At 39.5% G+C, this 20653-nt stretch overlaps 1 protein-coding gene across 1 annotated transcript in view; it reads left to right on the top strand.

Moving 5' to 3' along the window:
• The window catches only part of LANCL3 (LanC like family member 3), a 29834-nt gene extending 16662 nt beyond the window's left edge, over positions 1 to 13172 (top strand). The window contains exons 2-5 of the mRNA XM_005516717.3: positions 9281 to 9404; positions 10486 to 10683; positions 11616 to 11823; positions 12871 to 13172. Of these exons, the coding sequence (XP_005516774.1) occupies positions 9281 to 9404; positions 10486 to 10683; positions 11616 to 11823; positions 12871 to 13030 (690 nt within the window). The 3' untranslated portion in view covers positions 13031 to 13172. The remainder of the gene's footprint in view (positions 1 to 9280; positions 9405 to 10485; positions 10684 to 11615; positions 11824 to 12870) is intronic.
• Positions 13173 to 20653: the final 7481 nt, after the last annotated feature.

Here is a 20653-nt window from a genome sequence, read left to right as displayed (position 1 = left end):
AAACAGAGGAAGGAATGAGTAGTAGTTAATTTCGGTGAGTTTAACAGTATCAAGCTATACAGTCTTATATGGATAGTTTTCCAAATGCTACTTTCTGCAGCCTCTCTTCCTCCTCCTCCTCCATCATTTTTTTTTTGTTCTAACACTTCTGCCACGAGGCTTTGAGGAGATGTATCTGTTTTCTTATTTGGTTTGGTAAGCCTGTGAATGACGCACGTTCACTTGTACAGAAGGGGGAGGTCTGAACACTCACAAAACAAGCCTGCAGGCACTGGAAGTAGACTGGGAATTCTTGCATGAGGAGGATAAAAGGACTGGATGATGGTGACAGATAAGGAATGCAGTATTTTTAATGTAAAGAGGGAAAAAATATAAGGCTGCCTAATAATGTATAGAATTAAGTGCCTTTTTTCTGAGTTTAAAATGTCCCTGGCATATTTTGTGAGTTGCAGCCATGTAAACAATGCTCAACAAAACACTGAGGAAGCCAAAAACAGAAGAAAGAAATAAGTTATGATACCCAGCAACACACTTCATATGTAAAATTAAATGGATGTACAATTGCTTACATTGTAATATTTCATTAATTGAAAAGTGGTAAAATGTTTTTGTCAGGTGTAGTCCAGGCCAAATCCTGTAGTCCTGATGGAAAAAAAAAAACATTCCCCAGGGAAAACTGTAAATTTCTGACAGTCTCAGCTGCATCTGTGAACCATGACTTAGGATATTAGTTTGAAAGGCAAGTGAATTCCTGTTAAACTGACTATCAAGCAAGATGAGAGATAATTTGATCCAATACAATTTTCTAGTGTGTATATAAACTGCAATCCTTTATTTTAATTTTTCAAACTTCTTAATTTTATTTTAAAATAAATATCCTGAAACAATGTAATTGCAGTAGCAAAGATCTACAGCATGAGTGCAAAGCCCTGTCTCCACAGAAAATACAGACTATTATTTGGAATTCTGCCTTCAGGTGAGTGATGCCTCATACCTCAACTGAAATTTTTAGTCTCTTCCATTTAGATGCAGAAGATGTTGTGTTGCCTGTCTCATCACAGGAGACAGTCTTCTTGAGAATATTTGTTGACAGTTCTTTAAGAGTTTGAGGGAGAACTTCTGCCCTTATATGCAGGTTTTTTTTGGTTTTTTTCAATAGGCATAATGCAAAAGGCAAAAGTGATTAAAAAAACCCAGATATTTTTTATGTCTCTAAGTCATGCACTCCACATTGGTTTAGAGCAATGAATGACAGTGCATGTGCTGGTCAGTTCCCTCCAAACTGACTGAAATGAGAGTAGGATCAATGTTTGAAGAGCTGGATATTTGCTCAGCTGTATCTGTTAGTTGTCTGTATTCAGCTTCTGTAAGTGAAGTTAGCATTTTACTCTGTCAAGTAATTCATTCCTGAAGTCTCAGTCTTTAAAGGGTAACTTGGACAGAATTATCAGTCCCAAAAAGCCATGAGCCAGCCCTATGGTTACTAGCAAGACAAAGAAACCTAACAAACTTGTAAAATTTTCAGCATTTCTTACATGATACTTACCAAGAGTAACAGTCTCCCCATGGGTCAAGACCCATGCAGGTCAATGAGGACTTTGATATTAAAAGCCATAGAATGATATAATAGTTGAAGTGACTTTGACAAATTTAAAAAATAAAGTGCTGCATGAGGCTGAGAAGGCTTTCCCATTACTGTGAGTGATTAAGGTGTGGTGTTACTTAAGATGAATTAAATGATGAGCATCCTTAGAGGTTCTCAAGGAACTAGCAATCAATCTTTCTCTGTCCTCATCCTGTACTTTTAATTTGTTGTATTACATAGTTGCTTTCTCTGTTACATAGTTGCTCTTAAGTGTAATCTCTTCATTTTATTTGGGGTTTTTTTTTTGAGATCTCACATCTCTTACTGATGAAATAAAAGAATGAAGAAATAGAAGTGTTCAGTTATTTCTGGAGACCTTTAAGTCATCTTCAAAAATGGCTCATTAACTTTCCTTGGTCTCTAGATACAGTTATCATTTTCATTTGTAGAACTCTAGCCTAGGTTGGTTTCCCTTTGACTAAAGTTAGCCCTTTACTGACTGGCTCAAATCGAATTCTGACCGTCTTGTGCTGACCTGCAGATGTGTACAAACACTGATGAATTCCTTTTCCCAAGAAGCAACTGCCCTAGTTACTGGTAGCAAATGGTGGTGCCCAAATGAACTCGACTTACATAATTTTTAAAATCAGACTAAAGCCACAGATTAATGCAGTGTTTGGGGAGGGTCTCTCATTCCTGTTTACAAAGATTTTGTCTCTTGCAAGGACTGTTTCATGATTCCCGTTTCCTGCTGCTCTGGAGCTGGAAGAATGGACAGTACTTCTTATGCCTCTGCATAGATTGCATTCATGAAGCAGTCCAAGCACCAGCACAGCTCTGCTACCACAAGAAATGTCTGTGGAACAGATGAAGGCATGGAATCACTTCCAGAGAACCAGCAGACCCGCTGTTAAGGGGAAGTAAGCTGATCCAATATACACAGGCAGAGCAGATGTTCCTTGCTTGGTAGTGTTATAAATGGGATGGGATCCTGGGGCAGCACAGCTACAGCACGCTGGGCTGCTTGTTACCCCAACAAGAGTGCAAGGGGCCCAGCTTGGAAGGTGTTTGTCTTCATAATGCAGCACTGTCAGGGACACCTCTCTGGAGTGCAGAAGGATAAATCTCCCATCAGGAATTGACAACTTGTGCTGTGTTTTTGGCATGTGCTAATTACACAATTCATGCACTGATTTACTTTCTGACGGAGAATAAACAGAGTCAAAGGATTTCCCATTAAACTGATGAAGTTTATACATGAATAATCCTCTTTCTACCTGTGAGGGGAGAATGGGAAGGAAAGCAGTATCCATGAAGCAGTAATCTTCTTATTTGCAGCTCTCATAAACAGCTCCTGTGTCTGGTGAAGGAGTGGTTGATATGCAGGAGCTCCAAACAGGGATCTGGGTTGCAGAAAGGCGATCTCTGATACATCCATTTTAGCAGTTCCCAGGGTCTGTGTCCCTGTAATTGCTCAGCCATGTGTTATGTGGCTAGTCAATAATAACAATGAAAAAGGAAAAAACGGAAGGATTTTACATGCCTGTTGAAAAACATTGGGGTAAAATTTTGTAATGTAAGAAAAAGCCTCTCCAAGCAGTGCTGGGTTTGTTTCTCACTTAATTTGCAAATCTTTTTAATGTTTTTAAACACGCTTTTCAATTCACGCTCTTGAATTTGGGTGCAATTCTGGGGAGAGATGCTTGAAATTAAATTGTTGGCTCTCTGTGCTCTGTGGTAACTCTAACCCTCGACTAGGCAGCAGAGAACATGCAGCTGGGGTGCAGACAGCTGCTGTTCAAAAGCCTCAACACAGGAGTGCATCCCAGGATATCTCACTTCTGTGATCAGACTTGTTCTCCTGAGAAGTGGCAAAGTTGTCTTTGCTGCTGGCCAGGACCTCACCTCTCAGTGGGCAGACTGGTGCCTCCTCAATCATGGTGATTATCTGAACTGCTCTGATCTAGAATCTGTTCCTTGGCATCCTCTCTGCTTTTTTTCCCCAGCAGCAGAGAGAAGGGGGATGGTGCTTCCCTACTTTCTTCAAGTAATGATGGTGATGGAGACCTGTTTTTTCCTTCCCAAGACCTGGGAGAGCCTCTGATTACAACAGGATAGGTGTATCCAGCCACACCAGAGCAGAGTAAGAGATGTTGGGAAGCCTGAGTGTAACTCAGAGTAACTCATGTTTCTCTGTTTCTTCATTGACCCAGCATAGGGGGAGCTTGAAGAAAAGTACAACGGCAACAAAAGATAGTCAGGTCGTCTCCTGGTTCCTCCCCCTCCACACACACCCTCTCCCTTCCCATTGTTTCTGCTGGGCATTGTGATTTGACCTAAGATGAGAACACCTAGGGAGAAATGTCCTAAGAAAAGAATACCTTGCACAAATTGCAGGAGGAACTGTGTGGTTGCTTGCATAATTACAGAATCCTAGAAACAATTAGGTTAAAAAAGAGATCTGGGATCATTGGATCCAGCCTGCTCTGAGTCTGAGCACGCTGCATAGCTGTGTTAGTATAAGAAATTCAGGGAAGTACACTCTCAAGACAACACATGGTGATATTTCAGCATCAAACAGACTGTGTTAGGTACAGTACTTCTGGAACTAATCTAATTTACTGACCAAAGTTTTCAGGAGCTTTAAAACCATATATATTTTTATCTTTAAAAGAAGGGTGTACTTGACAGTGCTCACGAGGAAGAAAACTCATGAGCTTCTGTGTCTGTGTACAGCTGGGTTTCCCACTGTGCTGCAGGAGAGGTACATCAATCACACTGGAATAACACTAAGGGCAGGCAGACCCTACTGTTGTACCTGCTAAAAAGGCAAAAACCTGGCTGTGACATTACATGGAAAGGTTTCTGAACAATGCCAATCCCTGTCTTTATCATGAAAAGATCAAGCTTAAGGAACGAGCTTAAATACCATGTGCTGCAGTAAGTATCATGAAATTACCGAGCTGACTCCAGCATCTGCTGTCCTGCTGAACAAAATTATGTATATCTTTTTTTGCAGTATTTTGGATTATTATAACTAATTCACAAGCTCCCTCTGCTGGGCTACCAGCATAGGAGAGAAGTGCAAAGCTCCTGTTATGTTTTTTGCAGACTGACCCATTTTCTTCAGCTATTTTGACACTTTGTACGGCATCAGAAGTGTACAATCAAATTCATGTAAATGGCTTTTTAGAAATGTAACAGAGAGAGATTTGATGTGTTAGGTGCCTAATAAAATGTTTTTATGTGCATAGAAGGTTTTTTTCACAATAATGTAACTGTAGCTGTTACCTCCTGAAAGTGCTTATGCATCTATCAAAAGATAATGATACTTGGTTTCAGTAATGCCTTGTGTCACAGGAAAGAGCTCTAAGGAAATAAATACAGACCTGTTAAAAGAATTAAAAGCTTACAGTCATCAAATACACTCCATACACTATGCAGTTTGATGTAGCAGTGGTTTTCAAAGCGAGCCAAGGGGTTTGTACGAGCATTCAGAGGAATAAAAAAGTGCTGAAAACATTACTCTAATCAGAAGAGCTCATCCTGCTGCTTTCTGCCTAATCCTCAAGGTCAAGATTTCTGTCTGCAGTTTTCAAAATACATACATGGGGCTGAGCACTGTCATAACCAATAATTGCAAAATCTCTTTTAGTAGATTAAAAAGAGTTGTGAAATTACTGACTTCCAACTAAACAATATCAGGTGAGAGACTGCTAACAAAAAGCCAGAATGATGCTCTTTGATTGCTGTAGACAAAGCATTTCCTGTCTGGCTTTTAACAGGGATTTACTGAATTAAGGACCTGCCTTAAATAATTCACAAAATTGTGGAGTGCCTTTATGGGAAAAGGCATATTGTCTGCAGTGGCACCAGAGAAAAATGGAGAGACTTTATGAACAATCACAGTGGCTTTTTTACTGCAAGTCAGGCTCCTAGACACAGACAGTGGTACAAATAAAAGGTATTACAATGCTGCCTGTGTTATTTAAAGTAACAGGTACATGGGAATGTAGCCATCACCAGTGTGAGTGGAGCAGTTATTTGGCAGCACTCAGCATCACTGGAAAATGATGTAGAATAGAAAACAACTGCAGCAACCAATTGATACAAAAAGTGCAGGGAGAATGCAGAATGCATGCATTCCAAACTTCAGTCTAGTGAGGAGACTAAAGGGATAATTTCTAACATCAACTGAGACAAAATCACCTCTTTTGACTAAAGTGGGAAGGCCACCTCTACTTATCCAGGAAAAGGAACAGGTATGATGTGTGTGATAAATAGGTGAAAGTTTGAGAGGGGCTTTTTACATGGACATGCAGTGACAGGACAAGGGGGAATGGCTTTAAACTGAAAGAATGCAAGTTTGGTCTAAATATTAGGAAGAAATTCCTTGCTCTAAGGGTGGTGAGACACTGGAACATGTTGCTGTGGAGAAGCTGTTCAAAGCCAGGTTGGATGGGGCTTTGAGCAGCCTGGTCAAGTAGAAGGTGTCCCTACCCATGGTGGGAGACTTGGAACTAAATGGCCTTTAAGGTGCCCTCCAACTCAAACCATTCTTTTATTCCATGGTAGAACAGCTTGTGATGTCTTTAAGAATACAAGAAGGAATTAGGTGAAATTTTAAAGCACTAGCAATATATCTCTTAGTGTCATTAGTCTTCCATTCAAGTATTGACATGATAAAGAGTAATTTTACCTATGCTTATATTCTCAAAATATGTATCTTATCTCAAGCATGAAATTTTTTTCTAGGTAGCATATTCTCATATTGGTTTTATTCTGCATCAAAGTATCTGATGGCTCCAGAGGATGTGATATCAATATACAATTTATCTTTTAAAAGCCTAAGGATTATCAGTCTGTTTCTTTTCTGTCCCTAATTAAACATTACTTCAGTAATTTCCAGGGACAAGGAGGCATTGCAGCTCCACTGAAAGGAAAATGAAGTTTGTAGGACCACAGCTGCACTGTCTGTGGTTATGATTAATGTATTTTATGATTCTTGTTTTGGTCATAAGATTCAGCTGTTTTGTTAAAGATACTGTGAGGGAGTATACAGAGACAAGCTGTACAAACAAGACTGGTTTGAGGGGATTTTTTTGTAAGGTGACAGAAATCTAAGGAGTTTTTAACACAAAATTCGTTAAAGTAAAAATGTCAAACCAATGGAGATCTTAAACGTGATTGCTGATTATTCAGCCTTTGGCAGGCCACTGATAGGGATGGTGAGAGTTTCTGTTCAACCATTTCCCAGAATAAGGAGCAATAATGCAAATTCTTCATACTTAAGTGTTTTGGGAAGCAGGCAGCAACCCTACAACAACTGTGGACTGGGTGACTTGGTAAGAGGTTATTTGTAGTCAACATAAAGACTGATTTATTTAGCTGTTAGTTAGGCCATGTCTACCTGGTGTAAGCCCACAGATCAGTCCAAGAGGCCAGAAATAAGGTTGTTTTCAAGACACATAGGTCATTTTCTTTCCCATTTTCTTTGGTCATGTGGAAGTGGATTAGGTGGGTTGATTTCTACCATTCATTCATGCTTTTAAATACCATTTTTCATCTGTCTTTGCATATGGGCTGCTTTTGCATTCTGAAAAAGAGTGACATTCATTAGCATATTTCATTAAGCCAGCCAAAAGGATATACTTTGTATAGACTGAGGTATTCATAGTGCTCAAGTATTTTGACTTTTTACACTTTATATTAAAAAACAGTGAACAGTGTATTCTTATCTAGCTGATACATCTTTATGCAGCACTGTGAAAGGCTGGATTTGGGTAGAAGTTTACATTTAAAAACACAATCAGCATTCTAAAACAGTCATTAGTTCAATTTAAAAATTAAATGTGCTGAACATAAAAATAAGCTTAGCAAAACATGGTTTGTATTGAAAGCTAGTTGATAATATTAAGTGAAGGAATAATTACATACAGAAAATGAACTGATTAAGAGTTTTCTAACCCACATGCTTTTGCCTTTCAGAATTACAATTAGTAGAACTTATCCTTCACATTTATTTTTAAAGGATGACCTTATTAATGCTTTTACAAGGTATGGAATACAGAAGAGTAGATCCTAAATTTCAAGACAGTAAAACGACAGCTCTGGAGAAAATTCAGTCTTTCTCACCATGTCTTTGCTCTCATTTGTTTAAGATTCAATCCATCTCTTTAAATTCTGTGCAGCTAAAACAATTAATTTAAAAATGACTGGAAATGAGTGAAGTCTCCAGATGTTAATGGCTTATTTAATTCTACTGCAGTAACATTAAAGAACACTAATCAAGATGAGAACTAGGTTGTTCTCCAGGTTGTACAAATACCAGTGTCATTTGGAGCAGCTGTAATAAATCCCTTGTTATCATGAAGCAAGGTGAGACACACAAACAAAATCTTTCAGCCATTAGTTTTCAGTCAAGTTTTAATGACATTAATTATCTGTAGCATCTTTTACAGTCCAAATGAGAAAATACAGTTTATAACAGATGTTGTCTCCGTATTAAAGCTATCAGTATTTTTTAAACTTGAAGAAGTAATTGTAAATCCTATGATAATAAAAATTATAGCAAACCCAAATGTGTTCAGAAATATTTCAAAGACATTATTCTGATATTCCATTTAATTTTAGGATTGCTGTTTATCTTGTCAAGACTATTTGTACAGCTTTTTTTTTTTTTTCCTGTGTAATTTTTTCCTTTTTGCTTTCTCAGTTCTCTTTTCACAAGTTGAAATATATTTCTTCAAAGTACTTCTGCCATATGGGCCTTCCCCTAAAGCTGAAACCATACTTTGGTTAAATCATTTAATTGGCCTAGATATTGTTCAGTAATGTCCAAGTGTGGTTGACACAGGACATTGCTGGTGATTGCAGGGAATTGCATGTAATTAGAGTTGTAGTTAAAATCTGTAAAATTGATTTCTCACTGAATGCTTTAGATCATTAACATGGAAAAGTTCATGTCTGGTGAAACATGTGATTTGTCCATCTTACTTCTGACACCTGTAGGAGCCAAGTCATTTTTAGGGACGGCATTAACCTGTTTGTGATGCTAAAGTCCCACAAGCATAGCTGGCCTATATTCATAGAAGCCTGTCTTGCACTTCATTTTTCTTAGCATTTTCTTGTATTAAGAAAGGCTGGTTCTTTTACAAGAGGTTTCTGTACCGTCATACATAGTAGTGATTTTCAGTAATTTAGGAATAATTTAATAACTCTTCCTTGCTTCCTTTTTTTTAAAAGCTTGTCTATAGAAATATCTGTCTAGTGTGTCCCAGTAAAGCCTGTACCATTTACTTCTTTAATATTTTCCTTTGTCTTCTTCTAATTCCTCTTCCCCCAGTCTGGAGGCTGCTGTTCTGCAGCTTGCCTGCTGCTTGTTGTCAGCTTCCATCAGACTGAAGGATCTCTGGGAAGGAAAGACTCTGAGAGGGCCTCTTTTCACCTCATCTGTGCAGCTAAAGATTTGACATTCACTTCCTGAAACAGGATGAAACTCTGGTTTGGAGAAACATTATGCAAATCAACTGTGTTATGTAAGGAACTCCTAATAATGATGTACATTACAGCATATTTGTAAGATTAAAGGCAGTATTGCATCCTGTGCACTGGCAAAAAAACAGAGTCCTGAAAAATGTCTTAAAAACGAAATCATTATAATAGACTTGATGTTTGTTTGATGTTTCTGTTTAGGTGCTGACCGCAGCACAAATTAAATCGATTTGCCTGGCCATACTAGAATCAGGAAAACAGTATGCAGTGAAGAAGAGGAAACCAGTCCCACTGATGTATTCCTACTATGGAACAGAGTATCTTGGTGAGTAAAACACACCAACACTCCACAGAGTGTGCTGTGTGGAGATGCTCAGCTAGTAGGCACTTCAGAAATTAGATACATAAAATCTACAGTGTGGGATTTTTCCTGAACCCATTGGGACCATCCAACCTCCTAAAACTGTGCAGTGGGACTGAGGAGCTGGAGGGAAGGGCTGGTGCTGCCGAGCATTGGGGAATGCAAGAGGTGCCTGTGCTGCAGCAGGGGAGCAGCTTCATTCCCTCTTCTTTCTGCCCTGGTAAATAAATCTGCTTTGCCAGCAGAGGCAGGGAGGGGTGTGGTGTCCGTGCCTGTGTGGAGCAGGTTCCTCAGGGCACTGTCAGGGATGTTCTCTGGGAGCTGCTGCTGCCCTGCCAGACCTGGCAGGGTGGTTTTGGCCGTAGCAGTGCGACTCAGGCACGTGGTGAGCTGCTCCCCTCACAGGCAGCTTGGTTGGAGCTCACCTGAAGCTCTGGTGAAAGGCCACTGAGGAGGGCCCTCATGGGGTTCTCATGGCTCAGTATCACTGCAGAAAGTGTGCATTGGTTTGCAGTTCCCTGGCAGGAGAGCAGAGAGCAGTCGCTCTGTGGTGTGTTCCACAGACCCTGGCAGGTACAGACAGTTCTTACACTGAAATGTAGGTGTTAGCTCACTGATAGTGTCAGTCAGTTACTGGGAAATACCCATTTATGGCCCAGTTTCAATTTGCATTCAGCAAATGCAAATATATGGCCCAGATTCAGCAGTGTGTCAAGAAGAGTAACACCTTGAAACACTATTCAGTTCAGGTTCAGTTTAACTTCATACAGTGAGTTTCAGTCATATCAGAGTGAGAGCAGAAGGAATTCATACATATTTTTTGCAAAGCTAGAGGAACTGGAAATGACAGAAGTAGTAAAATATGGTAGTAAAACATGGTGTTATGCACCTAGAAATCTTTTAATCCAAGCACTATTCCAGTGTGCATGAAGAAGACGAAGGAGCCATGCTCTTGACAAGGAAATCTGTCCCAAGGGAAAGTTGCAATTAGGTGCATACAGAACCTAAATCCACACTCCAATTCAATTGTTTCTGTTCTTTGCAGGTGCAGCACATGGGCTTTCCTCAATCCTGCAGATGTTGCTCTCCTATTATGAGTACCTGCAGCCAGCAGATCAGGAGCTCGTGTGGCAGAGTGTGGATTTCCTGATGGACCAGGAGCAGAACAGCAACTGGCCCCCCGAGCTGGGGGAGACAATTGAGCGGGAGAACGAGCTGGTGCACTGGTGCCATGGAGCTCCAGGTTCTTTTCCCATTGATGCTATGCATAGCCAGATGCTGATCACATTGCTTTTTCACATTAGGTGATTCCATGTAGAAGATAATCTCAGATTAAATTCGACCAAAGTGAAAACCCTGATGGACAGAAAGAAGTTACACTTAGAGATGCGGAAATTCATTAATTGCTATTGTTCTTCCCCAGAAAAACCTGTATCCCATCACTGTTCTTGGGTAATAACACATGTAGCTTACAAGAACACTTCAGCTACTCCAGTGTTTGTTAAATTCAGACCACAAGTCAGCTAAATGCTTCCTTAGGCACTTGAGTTGGTAATGTGCATTCTCATAAGGTTACTATGAACTGAGCTGTGAGTTCTCTAGTGAAGATTATGATTCATTTATTTCAATTCCCTCTAAAAATATGCCAAATAGGGTTTTTTTTAGCAGAAGTTAATATGTATAACTGTGTATAACTAGAATAAAGCAGTGTAGGCCTCATTGGGGAAAAAAAAAAGTGAATTGTTTTCTCATTCAGTGAAAGTTTGCATCTGTTTCCAGTGTTAGAAATTATCTTGCCCATCCTTGTGTTTCTGTCAGTAAGCAGGTGAGATGAATGGTGATTTGGAGCCAATAGAAGACAGTGCTAAGAGTTTACTCTTCAAAGGCAAAAATGTGACTGCTCTTCTAAAATGACGAAGGTCTGGGAATGTTAGAGTAAACCCTGGAATTCAGTAATGACATGGAAAAATTGTAAGTGTCACAGGGTACACCTTACTGTGTGATTTTAGCATAGCAGATACTCCCCTGTCCACATGGAATGTTTAGAGGCTACACTGACATGTGTAGAGCACAAGAATGCAGTTTTTTAGTGTAGAAGTCTTTATTTTCTTATGTGTTCTGTGAAACCCTTGGTGTGCTTAATACAAAAGACACTCTCACTGCTCTTTTACCTAGGCATTGCATATCTGTTTGCCAAAGCTTACCTGGTTTCCAAGAAGCCTCAATATCTGGACACTTGTATCCGCTGTGGAGAGCTCACCTGGCAGAAAGGCCTGCTGAAGAAGGGCCCTGGAATATGCCACGGGGTGGCTGGTAGTGCTTACGTGTTCCTGCTGCTGTACAGGCTCACTGGGAACTCCAAATACATATACAGGGCACAAAGGTGAGCATTCCTGTCTTCTGGATTTAGGCTAATACCAGAAAGTTTTGGGAACATTTATAAAGCAGAGTTTGTGATCATCACCCTCGGATGTAAGCCGAGTGTTTAAGCTTCAGGGTCAATTGTAGCCGTAAGTTCTGGGGTGGGTGCACTCTCTGGGAGCTCTGCAGTCTCATTCAGGCTGCCTGGGCTCTCCCAGGCTCCCTCCCTGCCCGAGAGCCTCTGTTTCTTCAAAGGGAACTGGGATGTGGGGGAATCATGTGTGTCGAGGTCTCATCCTGATGTGATGGCAGAGCTCAGACAAACTGTGTAGCCAAGTCCAGGAGTAGAGTAAAACATGATTTGATATGATTTTTTTCAGAGCATTTAACATATTCCATACTATTAAAAGTGGAAAGTAAGTATAGGATGTGGTGTGCAGTTATTTTATATTTTTTAAATTTATCATTCCCACCTTTAGCTTAGCTAGTGGGGTTAGTTCTGTTTTGTCTGGATGCAAGCACATGTGGTCCAGTGAAAATTCTGTCACAGTGCTGCAGTCATCTTTAACTATGTATCTCTAGTTTACTGTACCTGTTTAAAAACATACTTTGCCATGTTTGTTATTGTTAACTTTACAGCACAGAATAAAAGGGGAAGTAGTACAGTAATAAGATGACTGATTTTCAGCCCTTTGCTTATTTTTTAAATTTGTGTAGTTATTTCAGAATTAGAGAATTTGTTGCATTGATGTGAAACATTGCTTGCATCCTGAAAGTTATCCAAAAGTATTTGTTTAATGATACATCTTACAGAAATCAGAAAATGCTTATAGCTCTTAAACAAGCATAATGCATGCACAGATTGTAAAGGTTTGTCTCTTCTGGATCTAATGAAGCTCAGTTTCTTGTGGAAACTGGATAGTGTCAAATTTGCAGAAAAGGTTAAATACTGATTGTTCTATTATTTTTTTTTTTAAGTGCTGAATGTTACTAAAATGATGCTTCCAAACAACAAATAGACACAGAGGGACATAAAGTAATAACAAACTCTTTTTTTTCTCTGTCTTAGGTTTGCAGAGTTCTTATTTACAGAAGAATTTAAGTCTGGTTCCCGGGCACTAGAAAGCATATATAGTCTGTATGAAGGTTTTTCAGGAACTGTGTGTTTCCTGACTGACTTGCTGCAACCCAACCAAGCCGAGTTTCCTCTCTTCAGTGTCTTTGTCTAAAGACTGGTGTTCTCCAGGGCCACATCCCAGAGGTAGTGGGAGAGGGCACCTGCAGTTCCACTTACTTTTCAAGACAGGCTATTTACAAAACGTGACGGGGTACCACTAATGCTAGCCTTAATGCAGCTGGGAGGCAGATCAAAAACAACACACACTGGGGCTTGGGGGTGGGGAAGTGTGTGGTCAAAATAAATGGGTCAGGGGGGAAAAAAAATTGGGGGAGCTGATTGAATCTGGTGTTGTAGATATTTATCTAAGTATACAAATGAGAGAGAAAGGGGCATTATCAAACTTTTAATTTGGTGAAAAAAAGGCAAGCTAGAATTGCAGGGATGTGCAAAGAAGAAACAGTGATGCACCCAGTAGGTTTTAAAAAGGGTCCTGCAAAAACCATTCATGGAGCAATGCACTAATTGGGGAGGGTGTTGTAGACATGTCACTGCACTTGCCAAAGGCAAAATCTGGGATTTTTTATTTAAACCACGTCTGCTAGTTTTAGTAACATGTATTAGGAAAATCTCTATCTTTGAGCTCTTTGGTCCTCATATAATGCATATAAAGGCAGTTTCATAGATAGCTGTGTGTTCAGGCTGCAGTTTCACAGTTCCTTTCAGTGGGGTCTCACGTGGGTAAATGAGCACTGAATTGGACCCTTCCTTTTAGAGCTCAGTCTGTGGCAAGGAGCTGGTCTCCTTTCTGATCTACTGTAACTGTGTCATGTCTTGTCAGTACTTTCCCAGCCACATGGAAGCCATAGAGAAGACTTGGATTAAAAAGTTCTGTAGTAAGGATACAGCAGGCAGATGCTTTCTTCATGGTACAGCATTGCTAGATAAGTATCATTCAGTGATACAAAAGCTTCCTTTAAAAATTAATTACTTTTAGCAGCATTTCTGAACAGTACCCTAAGTGTTTTAGACTATGGAAAACCTATTTTCCTTGATGAATTCTTCACTATGAACCCTGCAAAGTGATTACAATCCTGGGATGGCATATTGATCCTCAGAAAAAAAACAGATAACAAAACTCAAAATTGCTTTTTTTCCTAGTTAGGAAAATAATGTATATGCCCAAATGATTTTTAGCTAGAAAATAATTTAGATATAAATAAATGGGTTGCTCAATACTAGTTGCACTAGCACATATAGTTGCAATTATATGCTGTTTTCTATGTATTATAGATACAATGACATGGTACTTGAAAGCTAAAGAAAACACTAACATAGATTTGTACTTAAAATAGAAAATTAATATCTGTATTTAAAATCTATTTACTACTTATTTATTTTTATTTATATGGGAATAATGTCTGTAAAGACAAATCGGGAAAACCAATATGTTAAAAACTGAAGTTAGAGAGAAAAAGCTGCTGTACATGCACTGCCAAACAATGCAGTCCCTCTTCCTGCATTCTCAGCTGGAGGAGATTACAATTTCTTTATTTTTAATGCCTAATGGATTAAAGTTCCCATTTCATTTCAGTGGGCTTTGATCAGGCTATAAGTTGGAGCTTGCAGTCCTTCCACATTTTAATATAATAATCCCTTCCTGCTCTTGCCACTGTTATTTTAATGAGATGGCTTGCATTATTATGAGCTGCAGAGAAGGATTTCTGTTACTCTGTCTTGCACTGTGCGGCTCTAATTAATTACTTAATCATAGAAATAACCATATTTCACTGATGAATAAAGCAATGCAGTTCTGTATCAGTTTGTCAAGAATTTAGGTATCTTTTAGTGAATGGAAATCTTAAAACTCTATACATTTTTGTGTTTATTAAAACACGTTAGTTAAAAGGTTAAATGGTCTTTTAAGAAAGCCACTAGAGTCACTTGGTTACCCTGAGCAGTGAGATGTGTGCACACAGGGGGATGAATTCCATAGGGAGGGTGTACACATGAGACTGAATGAAAAAGTCAATGGATATGGCAGTGTGCTCTGCCCAGCCCTGTGAAAATGCTCCTGTTAGAGTAGAGCAAAGTCAATTGTCACTAGCAAAGATCCCAAATCCATTAGGATTTTTTATCTAGTTGGTTCCTGTAACGCATTTGGCTCCTATATTTCTTAGCTTCTTAACCTTCTTAAAGAGAAGTTTAAGGAAGGTAAAACTTGGCCTATCCACTTCTTTTAAATGGGATTCTTCACAAATGCCAGGATATAAACATTGAGCTCAGTGTTTTTCCTGTGTGTCTGTCTCTCTTTTTAGAATTTCTTCCAATTCACATTCAGAGGAGACTCTGATCTTCTCTGTGTTGTGATCAACCGCACACGCAAAACAGATCTCCTGTCCCCACACTACCATTCTTTGTATAGTAAGCCACATGTTTTGGAGAGAAAAAGAAAACAGTTATTTGAGTAAGAGTTAGTCCATTCAACAATGAGAAAACTCATAGAACCACCCAGTTTTTGAAATCTAGATCCCAAACATCTCTTCAGGTTATGTGAGTTCAGCACTGACTCTGGCAAGGGCAGCACACAAACATCCAGTCTCCTGGGATGCATCTGGTAAAAATCTTGGAACATATTTATTAATCTCTTTCATCAGACGTGGCAGTTTGAGCACACTATCAGAGATTTGTGGCTTTTCTTACCTGACCTGGCTGGGTTAAGGTGGTTTCTAGATGTGCTGCAGTCACAGCTTCTGAACACAGCGCAAATACACCCCAGGGCTCTTTGGAAAATGGTGCTCCTTAAATGAGCAGGGTTTTTTTCATCTTTCCCCCCTATATTGTCTTACCTGATTTTCTCTCTGTACTATATATGCTATTACAAAGGTGCTGTTGCAATCTTTATTTGTTGCTTTTAAGACATTGACAGAACAGCAACCTGAGTAGAGCTGTCAGCACTTTCCAGTGTAATAAAAAGTAAGGTACTCTGTGTACCCTCTTCCTGCTTTGAAAATCAATCTTGCAACCTTTGCTAGACATTCTCCATGGGATGCTGTCTCCTCCTGCTCCTGAATTGGGCCCTTATGGACTTAAAAAGGTATTCCTGAATAGATTCTGCCCTGGTGCTGTGACAAAAGACTGTTGTGGGAAACTCAAGAAGCCTCTTTCAGGGTGTAAAACACAGTAACTACGTCATGTTGGCACATTAGTTTCTTGGCTGTGTTTAGTTTCTAAAGTGTAGGCAATAGGAATTTAAGTGATATAATAGTATTTCTGATTATGCTGTTAAAGCAAAGAGGATGCATTATGTGGGTATTGGTGCTTATTTGTGATGTACCTGTGTTTGTGTGGTGCTATTTGTGAGTAAAGCTGTAGATTACACATCTGTTTAAGGAGCTATATACTGTTCATGACTTTCAGCCTGCCATCCATAGATTACTGTCAGGGAATCATTTTGAGGGAAACTAGGTCTGTAGTGTCCAGATTAATTAATTTCAGGATTCATAGAACCAGATGCAATAGGTTTTATCAACAGTACAGTCTAGCAAATATATCTTTATTTCTACATGCTATTCACAACTTTTTTGTGTCACTGCTTTCAATATCTGCTTTGTTTGCATCATTGTTGCCTTCAGTTTCCCTGCCTTTGTTTCCCAACGAATGAATAACTTGAGGAGGCTGAAGAAGCAGCCCAGGTCTTTTGTTCTTGAAAATATGATTGACTGATTTTGCTTAAGCAGGGTGTTCCACTAACTTGCATTACATTATTTTATGCTCCCAGATGGTCTCTTCTCACTGGTTGTGCCATATCCCACCTGCTAAGGAAAAATCATTATCCTGTGTAACAACTGTAACTGTTGTTTTCCTTCATTAAATAAAAGAGACTTTCTAGGGAACATGGTCACTTCTGGTGTTTCAGTTCTGTTAGGACAATTGAAACTAAGTGAAATGGCTAAACATTCCAAAATACACTTTGAAATAGTTCTGGGAAATATACATAAGGGAATGCAAGTAAAGGGATCACCTTTATTGCTACTCTGTTAAATTAAGTAATGCCACTTTGATGTTCTAATACTGATTATATACGGACATGGAAAGAACATGACAAGAATACTGATAGGTTTTTTAATACTGTGGAAAAAACTGAACCATAGGTATCTGCTGTATTCAGAAATGTAGAGGGGCAATATGTGCAAATGGAAACTTTGATAAGCAATCAAGTTTTTGTACTCACAGTTTTCTGCATACACAGTTACAGCATCTGCCAACATATTGCATGTTTTATGCCAACAGTGACCTATTTTAGTGTATGCATGCATTTTGAGAATATATCCTTGTTCTTCGGATCTCTGAGGTCTGCCAAGTAAATCTCAGGTGCAGTAATCTTCCACATACCTTGAATATTCACTGGCATGAGTGCATATTCTAATCTGTAGGAAGATTAGTATATCAGGACTAAAATTGCCCTATAGATTTTCAAAGAGTAATCTTGCTCTGAAGAACTGACAATTGCTGGCTGGCAGCACAGCCTGAACTGCTCTGAGAAGACATTTCAGTTTATATAAGTATGTCTTAGACTAAGCAGTAGCAGCAGAAAGCTAAATTGAAAAGAAATACAAAAATGACCAAAAATCCCACTCTGAGGGGAACAACGTACTTCAAAGCCATAAGCCAAAAATGCTCAGGGCCCCCAAAACAATACAGCAATTTAGGGGTGTGAGTAGGCATTTTCCAAGGGAATAGCACAGTGTTTCATGGCACAGGTAGTGGTAAAGCAAGCACTGTGCAGGTTTCAGCTGCCTTGAACAGCACTCCATTGCCATTATAGCAAAGTCATCAAATGTTAAAAAACATTAGCCTGTGAAGGAGTTGCCTGTAGCTGAACCTAGTGCCTACTCCTATCTTTTAATGGAACAGAAGTGATGTGCACTCTCCATGATGAGGCAGTTTAAAAATTACATTCAAGAAGCCAGTATCACCAACTTTTCAATCTGCCTTTGAATTATTAAACTTGACTAACTTTTACTGTCACCGTTGGTCCTACACCCTGTATATTTGAAATTCTACATCATTCTCTGAAAAAAAAATAATTTATAATTAGCAATCTGCTTGAAAATACATAAGGCCATATTTATTTTTAATGCATAGAAGGGAGTTCCTTGGCTACGTTCATTGCATGACTCAAAGACAATATTGGAGGCATTTAGGTCAAGTACAGCAATACCAACTAGAATGGCAGAAAGTTAATTAAAAATTCATTTTGCCCAGCGGTATAATGATATTTGAATACAAGAGATTTTAGTGTACTGATATTTAGCAACAGCATTATATGACTATGTAGAAGTCCTTAAGTCAATTATATCCTATAGGGAATAGAAAACAGATTCTAGTCCAACATATATTTTTACATCATATAGAAGAAAAAGGCTGTTGGACCAGAAATTTAACTCTGCTTCCATCTTCATTACCATGACCACACAAGAGAGAAGGACTTCCTTTAACAATGGTCTGGTTTTACTACTGAATTTACCTCCTGCACTCGTTTTAAGGGCCTGATAGGCCACCTGCTGATGTCAGTGGTGAACCTCCACTTGATTCTAGGCATGTAAGTTAGCTCCTTCCACATGTGTGAAACAGGGGTAAAACTATGTCATTCCAGACCCCTACAAACTTTCCTTTACACAAGAGTCCCATGGAATTAGTAAGTCTTGTTTGCATAGTGTGAGGAAAACAAAGATGTTTGCATATGCAGGGCCCTATTTGACAACAATTTATATACATTTTATCTCAATATCTCTGCAATATACGTGAATACCAATACAAATAAAAAGTACAGGGAACTTAAATGGCATTATTTCATGTCTAGTTTGTGTTGGTGAAACTTGATTATTCAGCATATTCCAGTGTGTGATGTTCATTCCTTGAGTATGTGCCACACCCTAGATTGGTTTCTCAGTGTTACAGCCATTCACAGCCATGATGTGGTAACAGGCCTGTAGAATCAAGGTTGATTTGATTCTTTAGAGATGCACCTTATTGTTTGAAAGCAGGACCCCTGCTTTTCTAATATTTTAAACACTGTGATCTTTCAGAATGTGTTTATTGTATTAGTTTTGTATTGTAGATTATGATAGAAACTAGATTTTATAGCTTTTTAAAAGCAGTGATAATACAAAGCTTCATAGTGGCAGAACAAACTGTGTATATCCATATTATGAATATTAAAGCTGTGATTATATTTTGCCTTAAATAAAAGTCCAACCTTGAACAGTATGATTTTGCATTGGATTGTTTATTTCTGTACTTACCTTTCATAGTGCTGGCAACTCTTCCTTCCAGAATAGTCATGACTCAGTGCTCCAAAAGCTTTTCAGTGGTTATCAAAAGTAAAATAAATCATTTTAGAATGAGATAAATCATCCAAGCTGTACACAGTGCTTAGCTAAAACACCTCATGGTAGTTTCCCACAAGGCAAGACAGATTGCTTTTGGCCTGTAGATCAAAGTTTCCCACCCCAGGTATTTGTTGTTAGTCTGCTTAAATCTCAGTTTTCACGGCCTCTTGCCTTTCCAGAAACACCCCTCCATTCCCAGTGAAGGACATAAGCATTAAATTCATCTAGGCCTGCCCACAACAATGTTTCCATCTTTGTCATCATGATCTGAGCTCAACTTTAGCTGAGCAATGGGACTTCAGATTTGCCAGTGCAGTAGTTAAATAAATGGCCACGTGTTTATTGGCATTTTTTGTGCAAATCTCGTGACACCCTAAATTGCATTAAAGAACAGTAGCAGTTAAGCAGAAGTAGCCAGTAGTGTTATCCCATTAGTAACATCTCAGACTCCTTATCTTACCGCCTTCTTGTACTCCTGTAGGTCCCAGGTCCATAGCTAACCCCCACATGCAGATCAGCAATTACCTGGGAACAGGCAAGGAGAAATGAGATCTATCACCAGAGCCAGCTGAGCATGAACCAAGCACCTGCACCAAGAGGAGGAGGGAAGTGATGAGCGGAGACTCACACCAGACAGAGGCACCATCTGCCAGCCTGGCTTGGTACCTCAGTTTTGTTTCTTGCCAGGTGCTCAGGTTTTAATGGAGGGACTACAAAGGCTTGTCTTTTCCTCAGACTGTCACCTTGTGCTGCTCATCCATGCAGGCATCGGTGATACTGCTGGGGTGACCATACATACCTCCAGAAGGACTCCAGAATTTTGGTGGCAAGGGAGAAAGGATCCTGCTGGTGAGGGGGAAAGGCCCAGGGACAGCAGGCAAATGCTGCAGGTCAACAGCTGCTGTCACAGCTTAGGGTTCTGTGGCCCTTTGAAGAAGAACCTTTGAAGGACAAGGTGTGGCAAGCAAGAAGAGAGCCACCTGGCAAAGTGCTAAGAGGGCACCTCTGACACTGCCACAGTGCCCTGATCAGAGAGACTGAGCTGAGTGCAGCAGGGGAGGCTCCTCCGCACTCACAGCTCCTTTTCTGCCTTTAATTTGCTTGGTTTGGTTGTGGGGATTGTTTGTTTATTTTTTAAATCATCTCTCAGCCTTTTTTGTTGCACAGGACTGTTTTCTTCCTGGTACAGACTTTGCCCTTGCCTGCTCCTTTCAGATCTCTATCACTCTCTACAAGTCCCTGACAGGAGGGTGTAGCCCCGTGGGGGTCAGTCTCTTCTCACAGGCAGTGATAGGTCTAGAGAACACAATCTTAAACTGCAACAGGAGAGGTTTAGGTTG

The sequence above is a fragment of the Pseudopodoces humilis genome, chromosome 2 (assembly GCF_049639895.1).
Source record: "Pseudopodoces humilis isolate 2021_Gansu_Grassland_sample_001 chromosome 2, ASM4963989v1, whole genome shotgun sequence".
In the NCBI taxonomy this organism is placed as follows: domain Eukaryota; kingdom Metazoa; phylum Chordata; class Aves; order Passeriformes; family Paridae; genus Pseudopodoces; species Pseudopodoces humilis.
The sequence above is the reverse complement of the archived record's forward strand: the minus strand, read 5'-3'. Positions and strand labels throughout refer to the sequence as shown.